At 34.4% G+C, this 13,503-nt stretch overlaps 1 protein-coding gene across 2 annotated transcripts in view; it reads right to left on the bottom strand.

The window, feature by feature from the left end:
- Nucleotides 1–353: 353 nt before the first annotated feature.
- SEC62 (SEC62 homolog, preprotein translocation factor) overlaps nucleotides 354–13,503 on the bottom strand; it is a 30,516-nt gene continuing 17,366 nt past the window's right edge. For both annotated transcript variants that reach the window (XM_079766676.1, XM_079766677.1), the window contains 5 exons: nucleotides 12,550–12,754; nucleotides 12,211–12,303; nucleotides 9,742–9,802; nucleotides 6,834–6,953; nucleotides 354–1,932 (listed from right to left, as the gene is read on the bottom strand). In XM_079766676.1, the coding sequence (XP_079622802.1) occupies nucleotides 1,463–1,932; nucleotides 6,834–6,953; nucleotides 9,742–9,802; nucleotides 12,211–12,303; nucleotides 12,550–12,754 (949 nt within the window). In that variant the 3' untranslated portion in view covers nucleotides 354–1,462. The remainder of the gene's footprint in view (nucleotides 1,933–6,833; nucleotides 6,954–9,741; nucleotides 9,803–12,210; nucleotides 12,304–12,549; nucleotides 12,755–13,503) is intronic.

Below are 13,503 nucleotides of genomic sequence, written 5' to 3'. Positions count from 1 at the left end.
AAGAAGCTAAAAAAAAAAAAAAGCAATAAAGCTATGTGTAATAAAATGTGTCAGTTCACAGAAAGTATATTTTTTCACAATAAAAATTTAATATCTTTAAACATTTAGATGGGAAACAGCCTAAAGAAAAATCAAGACCTACACACTCCACCTATTTCAACTACAAAGCAAAATGCTCTCACTGTGACTGAAGGAAAATAATTTAATGTTCATTATCAGTTTATAAGAGTATAACTCCAAGGAATGATTATGCTTATAAATAAATTCAAGATTTTTCCAAAGATTTGTAACTAAGATATGCAAGACATAAAATCAAACTGTAAAACTAGTTCAAAGCAATTAGAGTCCAATGGTTTTCTTACGTTTTCTTGTATGCTCTTTATTTTAAATTGATATTTTAGAACAGTGAATTATCTTTCATAGCAGTGCCTCCAGGTCTGATAATACAGTACCCACTTCAGAATGTAGAGATTTAAGATAAATCAAAATGAACATTAAGGCGTACAAACAGCTAATTTAAGTCTGTTCTTATTTAATAAGGATTGTTTTTACTCATTCAAATACATGGAATGTTGGCACAAAACTTGAAGCTGCTGTAGAAAGATCACAGATGTTCTGTGGGTTATTGGAACTTCCATTTCTCTAAAAACATACCCTTAAATGGTCTTAATTTTACAAATTTAAGTGTTAGGAAAATGTCTAAATAATAAGTAACAATTAAAATAAAATGTTTATTTGTAAATTATATACAGAATACATTTTACTTTATGACAAGGAAATGGGGAGAAGAGCCATCACCTCCCACCCCACGCTGCTTGCTTTCTCTGTTGGAGATGACCACCTCTCTCTGAATCCGATGTACAAACCAGTCTGGATTTCCTAAGCTGGAAAAGGAGAATTTGTAGCTAACCTGCAAGTGCTGTTTCAGTATACTAATTGGCTCATTTCCACAGAATGCTTTTGAACCCTGTTAACTCAGAATCTTAGAAATTTCCTGATGTAATTTTATAATCAACAAAAGTTAACTGTCAAAAACAGTGAGTTTCAGCATTTCATCTCAATGAAACTGTGAAGTGGCTACATAACTGCACATAATCTGAAATTTTGTTGTTTCTTTTTTTACCCATTTAATTATTTTGATTAGTCTAACAGTAAAAAGCCATACAACTATCAAAAATGCCATTAATCTAAATGTCATTGTGGAAAGTGCACCTTTGACAACTATCAAAATTAATGAGACCTATGTACTGTAAAATTATCAAAAAGATAAAACTTATAAATGGCTTTTGACTGTACCAATAATAGTATTCTATGAAATGAAGGACTGAATAGTCCCTGGATGTCAAATACATTTCAGTAAGTGGACTTAAAGAATGCTACAAATATCAGGTATGCATTATGATGATCAGCCAACATAGAAAATCCAACCTCTTGCACTTTTTTAGTCCCCAAATTAGGCAGATTATGATTTTTCATGTAAAGATTTAGTAGTTTCTCCATCATTGTCATCTTCTTCCTCCTCTTCACAATCACCATCTGTTTGTTGTTCCAATTCCTCTTTTGTGATCATTTCAAAATCATTCCCGTTTCCACTACTGTGTTGGGATCGGTCATCTTCCCTCCTGTCACTGTCTGTGTCAGAATGCCGTTCTCCACCTGAGCCTTCTGTCCCATGATTTCCTGGTCCCACTTTCCCCTCCTCATCTTCCTTTTTCTCACTGTCTGACTTTTCCTCACTGTCGGACTTCTGCTGCTTTTTGGTTTCAGACTTTTCATCTTTCTTTAAGTCTGCTTTTGGTCCTTTATATTCATGTGTGTACAGAGGCCTGAAGGAGTCAATGAAGCCCACATCAGCAGTCAGATTTGGCAAGAACCAAAAGTGGTGCCTTCCTCCAGTTATGAGCCAAATGATGAGAAATAGAATGCAACGAGCTGTGGGAGAAAAATCTAATTAAATAATTCAAACATTGACTCTGACAGCAGGGAAAAGTTATTAAGAAAAAACTGAGAAGGCATCCAGAGTGTTATTATTTGCACATTACATGCACCCTAAATTAAATTAAACAATTAAATTCTGATTAGTTTAGCAGCTATCACAGTATTCTAGGCACAGAACATTCTGTTCTGAACTTGAGGGCATAATACTACAATGCCATTAAAAAAGTTACTTCTATGTCTTTTTCAGCTGGGTGCTGTTTCATAGATAGATACTTATGGTTTATGCAATTTGCTATGTTATAGTTCAAGAAGCACAGCCATCAGTTGCACATTAAGTATGGACAAGACCATGGTATAAGAAAAAGAAAATAAATGCGAATAAGGAATGAAGGTATCTTAAGAAGTCTCTAAAAAGGAAAAAGCAGGGCTGCACGATGACTTCCCCAGACCTTAAGTACTTCAGCAATTCTCCATAAAAAAATTAAAAATTAGCCGAAACCGGTTTGGCTCAGTGGATAGAGCGTCGGCCTGCAGACTCAAGGGTCCCAGGTTCGATTCCGGTCAAGGGCATGTACCTTAGCTGCGGGCATATCCCCGGTAGGGGGTGTGCAAGAGGCAGCTGATCGATGTTTCTCTCTCATCGATGTTTCTAACTCTCTATCCCTCTCTCTTCCTCTCTGTAAAAAATCAATAAAATATATTTAAAAAAATTAAAATTATACTTTTATGACCATATTGGCTTAAATACAAATACAATACTGCATATATTCATTACTATATACATGTATACATATTATTACTTCTGATGTTTTTAAAAATGAAAATGAAAACATTGGGTCCAAGGCCACCTGCCTACGCTGTCTACAGGATAAGTCTTGTGAGTGAGAACTTTTGAATAATAAGAGAACATTTCCTAGAAGTTATACTTTCAAAAAATTAAAAAATTCTGTTTTTAAAGGACAAAAACCCTCTCCCAATATTAGGAAATAATATAATGCTAATGAAAGCCAGATCATTTAAACAAATAGGGTTTGTGGTTACCTCCAGAGCAATATATGACAAAACTGTGGTTAGTTAATAGAAGAATTAGAGAATTTTAAAGTTTATCATAATGAGTTATCACAAACAAATTTAGTTTCCTCTTAATTTACCAATTACATAGAGCTGAGTGATTTTCCTATTTTTTTAAAAAGTCATAATGATTACATGAATGTTACAGACTAGTCAAGTATGTTAGCTTTTTTTGTTTTCTTTACAGACAATTATATCACTATTTTCATCTAAGGCCTAAAAGAAGCTCATGTATGCTTCTTCCATTATTTTGCTTTGGATAAATAAAAGGAAATGGTTTTAGCTGCCTTGACTTTTATGCAGCGGTAATTTATTTTCTTTCTTAATATATTTTTATTTATTTCAGATAGAAAGGAGAGGGAGAGAGAGATAGAAACATCAATGATGAGGGGGAATCATTGTTCAGCTGCCTCCTGCACACCCCCCTACTGGGGATCGAGCCTGTAACCCAAGCATGTGCCCTTGACTGGAATCAAACCTGGGATCCTTCAGTCCGCAGGCCGATGCTCTATCCACTGAGCCAAACCAGCTAGGCAGTATTTTCTATTTTCACAAAAGAATATAAATATTCTAAAAGACTGTGCTACAAACAGAAAAGGCAAATATGTTGGAAATTATGATTTAAGAATAAATTCCACTAATAAAAAATAATGAACATCTTTTAAGGAGGCTGCACAATTTTTCTCCAAATATAATTATGATGCTATGATAGGCTTTATAGGGTTGTAAGATAGATGGTTCACAGCATGAAATTTTCCCTCAAATCCAAGAAAAAGCAATATAGAAATGACACAAATAAAATCTAAGTTCTCACCATATCTAAACTGGGCATAGCAGAATTCTAATATGTTTTATGGTTTTTCTCTATGTGACCTTAAATTACCATGGTCAAAAGGGGAAGACTAATGGAAAAATCACTGTGACATATATTGTCATACTGTTTCTAACACTAAGAGTGACACATTTAGAAAATTGCCAAAGGTCTTATTTTAAATGGCAATATTAACAATACATATTCAAAGTAGCACCAAATATAATTTTGACCAATATATAATAGTTCATAGAATATAAATGAAATACCCAGTTTATAAGTGGGCTACAGATCAAAATTGTTTGAAGTAGGTTTGGAACTGTATTTTCTAACAAAAACAACAAAATGTTGGGTTTATTTTCTGGTTTAATTCACAAGATTATTTAATGCACAATGCTATTTAAATCCATAGTATATTTAAAATAAAAAATTATAGAAAATACACTGAAGAAACATTATTTTATAATCTCTTTTTAAAAAATATGTTTTTACTGATTTCAGAGAGAGTATGGGAGAGGGAGAGAAAGATAGAAGCATCAATGATGAGAGAATCATTGATCAGCTGCCTTCTGCACGTCCCCTACTAGGGATTGAGCCCGCAACGAAGGCATGTACTCTAACTGGGAATTGAACTGTGACCTCCTGGTTCATAGGTAGACACTCAACCACTGAGACACACCAGCCAGGCAAGAAACAGTATTTTAAAATGCAAAACAATATAATAACCATAAATTATTGTGAATAGTGGTTTAAGTAAAAGATAAGCAAGTGGCCCTGGTCAGTGTGTCTCAATTGGTTAGAGCAGTGGTCAGCAAACTCATTAGTCAACAGAGCCAAATATCAACAGTACACGATTGAAATTTCTTTTGAGAGCCAAATTTTTTAAACTTAAACTATATAGGTAGGTACATTATTATTAACTTAATTAGGGTACTCCTAATTTTGTGGAAGAGCCACTCTGAAGGGGCCAAAGAGCCACATGTGGCTCGCGAGCCACAGTTTACTGACCAGGGGGTTAGAGCATTGTCCCATGCACCCAAGAGTCGCCGGTTCAATTCTCGGTCAGGGCATGTACCCAGGTTTCAGTTTTGGGGGCTCATACGGGAGGCAACTGATCAATGTTTCTCTCTCACATTGATATTTTTCTTTTCTTTTTTTCTTTCTCTCCCCCCCCCCCCCACTCCCTTCCTCTCTCTCTCTCTCTAAAACAAACAAACAAACAAACATCCTCCTGTGAGGATTAAAAAAATAAAATAAGCAAGTGGGTTAATTCTATTCAGTTAAAGGAGTTAAACCTTTGCTGAAAATTTTCAAAGGGCTTCCCAATTTTCAAGGGTTTGAGAACGGTGCCAGAAGACACCATTTGATTACATCTAATGTCAGAATAAAGTTATGGCTTCTCATTCTTGATACACTACCACTATTTACCTGCTTCACAGTATGTCGTGGCCTACAAATGTGCTGTGTTACATGTAAAGCATCAGGGGATTTTCTCAAGGTGACTAAGCTAGAGGAAGGAAAAAAATGAAAGGCGGGTAGAAAGGCTTCACACAGTCAGAGATCTGATAGAAAAAAGAGGCCTGTAAACCCACTTGAGTGAAAATACTAGCTGAGCTCCTGGGCCCACAGATGGAGGCACCAACTCAAAACATACCTTGATGTCTAGGATGAAGGCATATACAGAAGGAAATTGCTTAGGGCTGTAGGAGTAATGCTTTATAAACATAAGAGTCTATAATTATCATAGAACCTCAGAATAACTTGCACTCACTTCAGATACTCTTGGTCAAAATATGTCCTCTAACAATAGGTACTAGGTAAATAATGTGGGTGTTGTTTTTAATTTTTATGCAGAAGTACTCCTATATGTCTTGGTGGAAAAGTTGACTTATCAGTTGGAAAAAATAATCAGAAATCAGTACCACATGCTAACATAAACTCAAGCATGTCAAACTCCATTTATTTGGACCATGTTAGCCTTTGAGTTTGACATGCTTGCTCTAGATGGTTCAAGGAATTATATATAAGTAAAAAGTCACCAGACAACTTTGGATAAGCTAAGAAAAATTCCTTTCCCAAAGCGAAAAATTAAATTAGACCTGCCCACCCAATGTCAGAAAATCTTCAAAGACTAAGATTTTAAGTAAAATAATATTTGTTGAATTTTTTCATGGTAAGTAACATGCTCATTGTAAAAAATACAGACAAGTGTAAAAAATACCATTAAAATCATTCATAACTATCACCACTATTTATATTGATGTACATTTCCTTCCAGTCAAACCCTTCTTGGCACTGAGTGCTTCCATTTCAAAATAATCTTCCTAATTAAATAGACAAACCCCACTTCATTATTTTATTATTGTTTGATTACTAGTGATGAGCATTTTTCATGTATTTATTAATCACATATTTTTAATATCCTCTTTTAAACTGGGTTTTTATATTGTTTTGTTTTTAGCTATGAAAGACATCCAGAAATGTAAAAAAAAAAATTACTTATGTGTTCTTGTTTAATTTTTAAAAAACATTTTAAATTTCCTTAATGCATCTAGAACTTATTTTGGCACATAGATACAAATTGATTTTTCCTAATGGTAAATCAATTGTTTAGAATCATTTATTAAATATATACAAAGAATTTAAATATTTAATATGTTTCATTTGCCTTAAGTCAAAATATAAAAATGTTTTACTGAAAATATTATGTCTAACAAAAAACAATCATGGTAAAAATATTAACATCCTTGTGGTAGCTAATTTTTAAAGCCTATCAATGTGCACATTAAGCCATATTAAATCTTTTTTCTTCAGAATAGACCAAATCTAATCAAGCATATACACTACTCCTTCAAGTCTGAGTCAGATTTGGGATATGACCCAAAAAGTAAGTCCATACACTTTTTTATTTACCAATTTAAATTATGCTGTTAATTACTGATGCTCCAGACTACAGTTCTAAATACTCAATATCTACCTTATTGAAGTCAGTTTTACTAGTAACAATACTTACCAATAGCAAGGAGAAGAATGCTGGCTACAAAACAGCCTGCACCCACACTGAGGTAATAAACACCCACTCTCATTTCTGCTGGCCAAAGAGGGAAAAGGGTGGCTGCTATCACTGCAATCACTGGAATAAGAAATGACAAAGTTACATAGATAACTTTTAGATTAAAATTTTAAATGGCATGGATGATGTAACAGTGAACATATTCCTAGGGTGGAAAACTGAAACATAAATATATAAAAACTAGGGGCCCAGTGCACAAAATTCATACACTAGGGGGGTGGAGGTCCCTCAGCCCGGACTGCGCCCTCTCGCAGTCCAGGAACCCTCGGGAGATGTCTGACTGCTGACTTAGGCCCACTCCTTGCCAACAGCTGGACATCCTTAATGCTGCCATGGAGGCGGGAGAGGCTCCCGCCAACGGTGCTACGCTCACCAGCCGGCTTCTGCCTGAGCAGCGCTCCCCCCTGTGGGAGTGCATGGACCACCAGGGGCAGCTCCTGCATTGAGCATCTGCCCCCTGGTGGTCAGTGCACATCATAGTGACCAGTCATTCCTCCGTTTGGTCGATTTGCATATTAGCCTTTTATTATATAGGATATATTAAAAATTGCCATTTTTATAGATAAAATATGGTCAATTATCAACCATTTTCCATAATTCTCTTTAACATTTTATCTACTGTTCCTAAATTAGGTTAAGATTTTTCTAGTATAAATTACATATAGTTAGAAAAAAAGTGCTGTCAAAAAATGTGAAATTGTTAGCTCCTTAAATGATCAATTGCTACTGTTCTCCAGCAATGTCTACTTTATTTTTTGACTATAAGATATCTGTCTACTGAGCAGGGGAGCTTAAAGAAACAACAACCCAACAACAAAACTAACAACAACAAAAAAAGATTCAATAGATCCTCTCTAGAGATTCTGGGGTGGAGCTCTGACAGATACAAATTGAAAAGGTCACCTTGTGGTGACCTTTTTGGATAAGCTAAGTAAAATTCCTACTTCTTTCCCAAAGTGAAAAATTATATTAGACCTGTCCATCCTATGTGGAAAAATCTTTAGAGACTAAGATTTTAACTTAAACAACATTTATTGGATTTTTTTCATGGTAACATATATGCATATTGTAAAAAAATACAGACAAGTATAAAAAATAACATACAAATCATAACTATCACCACTATTTATATTTAGGTGCATTCAGGTGGTGATACATATGATTTTTGGTAGTTAGGGAAACTGTATACAAGTATCTCCAGTTTTTTTCTAAGTACAGTGGGACCACACTGAATAATTGTAAGAAATTAGAAGTCTGATTATTAGATCTTTAGAGCAAAAAAGATCAGGATTTAAATTCTAGCTATATCATTTATAAGCTAAGTAACCCTGGGCAAGTTATTTAACCCTGTTGAGGCTAGATTACTTTATATTTAATATGTGTCTGCTCCTATTTTTTAAAGGTTGCTGTAAGGATGAAATGAAATAATGCATATAAAATATTTAGCAACATTACTAGTACTTAGTAGGTGATCAACAGCTATCAGATATTTGGGTTGGAATTATTTGAGTTTCAACTTTTTGAATAGGATCTATGATACCTTATTGATCAAGCTTGTTTAACTGCTTTTTTTTTTTTACTTGTTAAATCATTCTCTCCCTGCCTACCCATGCCCCCCACCCTGAATAACACATACCCATGGTTAAAAATACACACAAATAAAAACAAAGCAAAAGGTATAAAGGGAGGTCTTCATCCAATTCTTGGTTCACTCCCCAGAAGTTAATTAGTAGAGACTGCTTATATAAAATTAAATTTGCTACATAGAATTTTTTCCTACATAAATAAGCTTATACTAGTCTTACTCTTTTGCAATTTCTTTTTCATTTAATCGGTTCTAGATATCTATCAGTACATTCTACCTAATTCTTTAAAAGCTGTATTGTATTCTAGTGGGCAATTTCACCATTTTCCTTCAGAGTAATTTCCTACTGAAGAATATGAATTATTTCCAGTTTTATCCTATTATACACAACAGTTCAACAAATACCAAACTACATGTACATTTGTGCAACTGATTACAGCACAAGATAAATTAGTTGAGGTGTAACTGTTAGGTCAAAAGGTATAGGTATTTAAAATTTGAAAGATAGTTGCTAATTACCCTCCTAAATATAATCTGAGGGATTTGGATTAGAATATATAACAGTGTCAATGCACACTTCTGAATAGACTTTTTGTGCAACTGTATCAAGAACAGCCATGGCCCCTGGCTGAGTGGCTTAGTTGCTTGGAGCATTGTCCCATACACCAAAAGATTGTGGGTTTGATCCTTGGTCAGGATGCATATGGGAGACAACTGATTGATGTCTCTTTCACATCAATGTTTCTTTCGCTCTCTGTCTCTCTCACTAAAAAATTCAATAAAAATACATCCTCAGATGAGGAGAAAAAAAAAAAGAATAGCCATGAGATAAATTTTGAGAAGTAGAATAGCTGGGTCAGTGTATATACATTTAAAATCTGAAAAGGTATTATCAATTGTTGGAGAGTGTTGGTGCTTCCCATGAAGTTAGACTAACTTCATTAAGACTAGATATTATCAAACTCTGAAATTATCTTAATCACTGTTGCTTTACTTTGTATTTATTATGAGTGTGATTAAGTATCATTCATGATTATTGGTTATGTATTTCTTTATCTGTGAGCTATCTTTACCATTTTTCTACCAGGTTGTTAATCTCTTAAATATCTTTGCTTTAATGTGTTGCAAATACTCTCTTCATTTTATCATTTATCTTCTGACTTTAAAGTATATTTTAAAAAAATAACTTTTTTATATTAAATATTTTTCTTTATGGCATCTGCATTTTTATTTTCCTTTCTAAATTTTAGAGACTGTACTTACCAAGAATTAGTCCCATGACAAAGGTTTTAAAGTGAACTGGGTCATAGATCCACACGAATACCTAGAGGAATCAAGAAACCACAGTGCTTTAAGTTTTAAGGTCACATTAGAAAGTTAAGCTCAATTCTGTTTTAGGTCTACAAGAGTAATTTCCAACCTCCTAACATATGAGAACTGCTTTTTAAGGTAAACAAATTTCAAAGACCTTTCCTTCAGTAGTATTTTGTTTTGTTTTTGTCTCCAGTTAGAAAATTGTTTAAAAAAACTATAAATTCTGTAATGCACTTAAGTAAATTTCTACGCACTTACATGCTTTTAACAATTTGTTCATGTGTGTAAACTATTACTTATTCAACCTGAAGACCAAAAATTTACAACCTTTTTTTCTTTAATATAATTATGTACACTGGCATGAGCAGAATAGTCTGGGTTAAGAGCACAGTTAAATAGATTCCAGCCAGGATCTATTACAGATCTGGCAGCTCTCAACCCCACCCTGTTCTTTCCCATGGATGAGATACAAAAAACCACTATTAAAACATCACGCTTAGTGAACATAAAGATGCTATGACCCCCTGTAATAATTTCACTGCCTACTTCCCCAGGGAAGGTCTGTAGCACATACACTGGAAACCACTGCTTTAAAGCTTAATTTACTTTATAGAACAGAAACTGACTTCATTCAGAACAATCAAACTCTGCATAATCATCATCCACAAAACTCCTAGATTTATCTCTTAATTTCTATAAATAACAATACTCCTTCCATTTCCTGGTTCTATTTTGACCAGAACTTTTTGGTACTGTCTTTTGATTTGGTTCTATTTTTAACACTGGGGGTTCCATTCTTCTCTTCTTTAACTATGCACATTTCCCCTGGAAATCAGATCCACAGACATCACTTCTGCCAGTTAGCATTCTAAAAAAACAATTTTTAAAGACATTTCCCACCTCTGTACGTTTGAAAGCATGCTTCTTTGCTACATCTTTCTACAGAATAAAATCTAGCCTTTTCAGGAATGCAAGCACCTGTGGTTTTGCTCAAACTACTTCATTTGCCTAACAGGTCTACAACACCTTTCTGGTGCACCTGGTAATGTGCTAATCATCCTTCAAGGCTCAGCTCAAGTGTTTAGGATCTTCAGAACTGCCTTATCCTCTTGATTACATTAACTATCTCTAATCTGTATTCTCACATCATTACACTTAACACACTGTAACACAGTACCATGTTTAAAAGTTTGTACATTTGCTAGACAATAAGAGCATCTAAGAAAAGAATATGTACCATGCTATTCCTAGAATCTATAAAAATATTTTGGCATAAAGCCAATGCTTGATGTGTGGTCTTCAATTATGTGGCTCTTAAGCATGGGTTCACATCAGAATCACCCTGGGACACATTACAGAACCAGACAGACACACACACACACACACACACACACACACACACACACACACGAGATTCTCATGCAATTGTGTCCGAAATGAGCCTAGGGCACATATTTCCTGAAAAGCTTTCCTAGGATTTCAAACTCATAGCTCCCAGAATCACTACTTCTACTTTACATATACTGTTTTTTTATTAGGTATAGGAAGAAGAGATAGATCTTGAAATTCACAACAATTCAATGGCCAGTATATAACTAATACTTTTGTATTGGTTTAATGACTAAATTAACCATTCTGCTCTCTTTCCTTTGATAGCAATGGAAATCCTGCATGTTTGGCTGGGCAAATGACCACCCAGTACAAAAAGCTTATTTCTTAAGATTTTACTGCAGGTAGGCATGACCATGTGACTAGGTTCTGGATAGTGGAATCCAAGAAAGGAATCTGCTGGCTTCCTGGAAGGTGTCCTTAAAGAGGACACAGGTCCCTCATTTTCCTTCCCTCCTTTGGATGCAGATACAAGGTTGGCAGTCATTTGGGACCATGAGGGAATTATCCTTCACACGGAAGGGAGAGTTCAGATCTACCATTATCTGTAGTGCTTATCCTTCAGATTTCCTTGATGACAGAGAAATAAGCATTTATTTTAAGTAACTGTCATTTCAGGTTTCCTATCACTCATACACAGCTGAAACTAATTCTGACTGATTTTTCATAAATTTTATGTCTTAATTCAGAGGAATTATTGATTTTTAAAGTATGTTTTTTATTTATTTTAGAGAGGAGGGGAGGAACGAAGGGGAAGAAAGAGCGAGAAAGAGAGAAACATCCACTGGTTGCCTCCTGTACATGCCCTGACTGGTGACTGAAGCTGCCAGCCTTTGGTATATGGATGATGCTCCAACACACTGAGCCACACTGTCCAGGGCCAGATAAACTATTGATTTTTAAAAAGAGTAAATTTTATATCTACATGGTTAGATTTATCTAAATTATTTTCTTAGTGAAAGCATTAAAGATATTTCTAAATTTTCCTATGGAAAACTGGATTTCTACCTATCAACTAGATACTCTCACCTCATTTCCATCCAGAAAAACTTGATCATCATGTGGCTCAAGCTTGAATTTTTTCTTAGTTTCCTTCTTTTTGGGAGTTCCTGGAGCTTCCTCCTATTAAAACACAAGTTAAATAGAAGAAAAAACACAAACAAGCAAACAAGCAAAAAGCACTATGGCATTCACATAGTAAAAAAATCTTAATCTTTAAGATACAGAAGTAAAAATTCTCAACCATGGTATTTATAAAAACCGGAATATGCTTATCTTAAATGGTTGTTACATAGTATTTCAAGATTGCTCATATGCCAGTAATCCTGTGCACATAATGACTTTTGATTTTTACTTAAATGAAATCACCTTTTTGGATTCTTCCTTTTCACCATCTTTTTTTTTCTCTTTTTCCTTTTTGGTCTTTTCATCCTTTAGATTTTCTTTCTTGCTCTTTTTATCTTCTTCTTTTCCACTTTCAGCTTTTCCTTTTTCTTTTTCTTTTTTAATGTCTTTATCATACTTCATTTTCATTACTTTTAGTGCTCGATGAAAAAACTGTTTCTTTAAAAGCCTTTAGGAAAAAAGGTATGACAATTATAAGATACAGACTGAAAAGCAAAAATATCAAGACCTGAATAAAATGAGCAAGGGAAGACATACATTGGCAACTCACAGAGAAATTACAATTAGTAAGCCACGGGAAATAAAAACCAACCCCACCTCTAATAAAATAAAAAAAAACACACAATATAGCTAATCTGAGTATATAAAAGTTGTCAATCTAATTTTCATTTTTTTAACTATATAATTTAGATACGAGATTATATAGATTTGGAATTATCCTTATGAAATTTTCTCTAAGTTCATTAAGAGTAACCAAGACTGCTTTATTTAATGTTAAGTCTCAAATTTCTAACCTTATAATCCTATTGAAAAATCCTTACATTTGTCACCTAAAAGCCATCTTTTCAAATCTTATGTTCCAGTTTCAGAGTTTCTGATTTGTCTTCATTTCTGCCTAATAAAGTACAATCACCAAAACACAACTCACTGCCACCATCTGTGCCTAATGGTGATTACCCACCTTTCTACCCTTACAGGGGCCTGCTCAAGCACATTATACCACTTGTTAACTAGATGCCCCTCTCCTGCCAAATGATCACTTATTTCTGGTCATTATGTTCTACCCTCCGGAGCATTGGTTTTTACCTGGCTGGCTGGGCTTCTTTCAGCTGCCCAATTAGTACACCCCATGCACATCTCCACAAAGCTAACTTCTAGGTACCCTCACCTGGCCTTCTACTTGTTCAGAAGATCTAT

The sequence above is a fragment of the Cnephaeus nilssonii genome (genome assembly GCF_951640355.1).
Source record: "Cnephaeus nilssonii genome assembly, chromosome: 3".
Lineage (NCBI taxonomy): Eukaryota > Metazoa > Chordata > Mammalia > Chiroptera > Vespertilionidae > Cnephaeus > Cnephaeus nilssonii.
The sequence above is the reverse complement of the archived record's forward strand: the minus strand, read 5'-3'. Positions and strand labels throughout refer to the sequence as shown.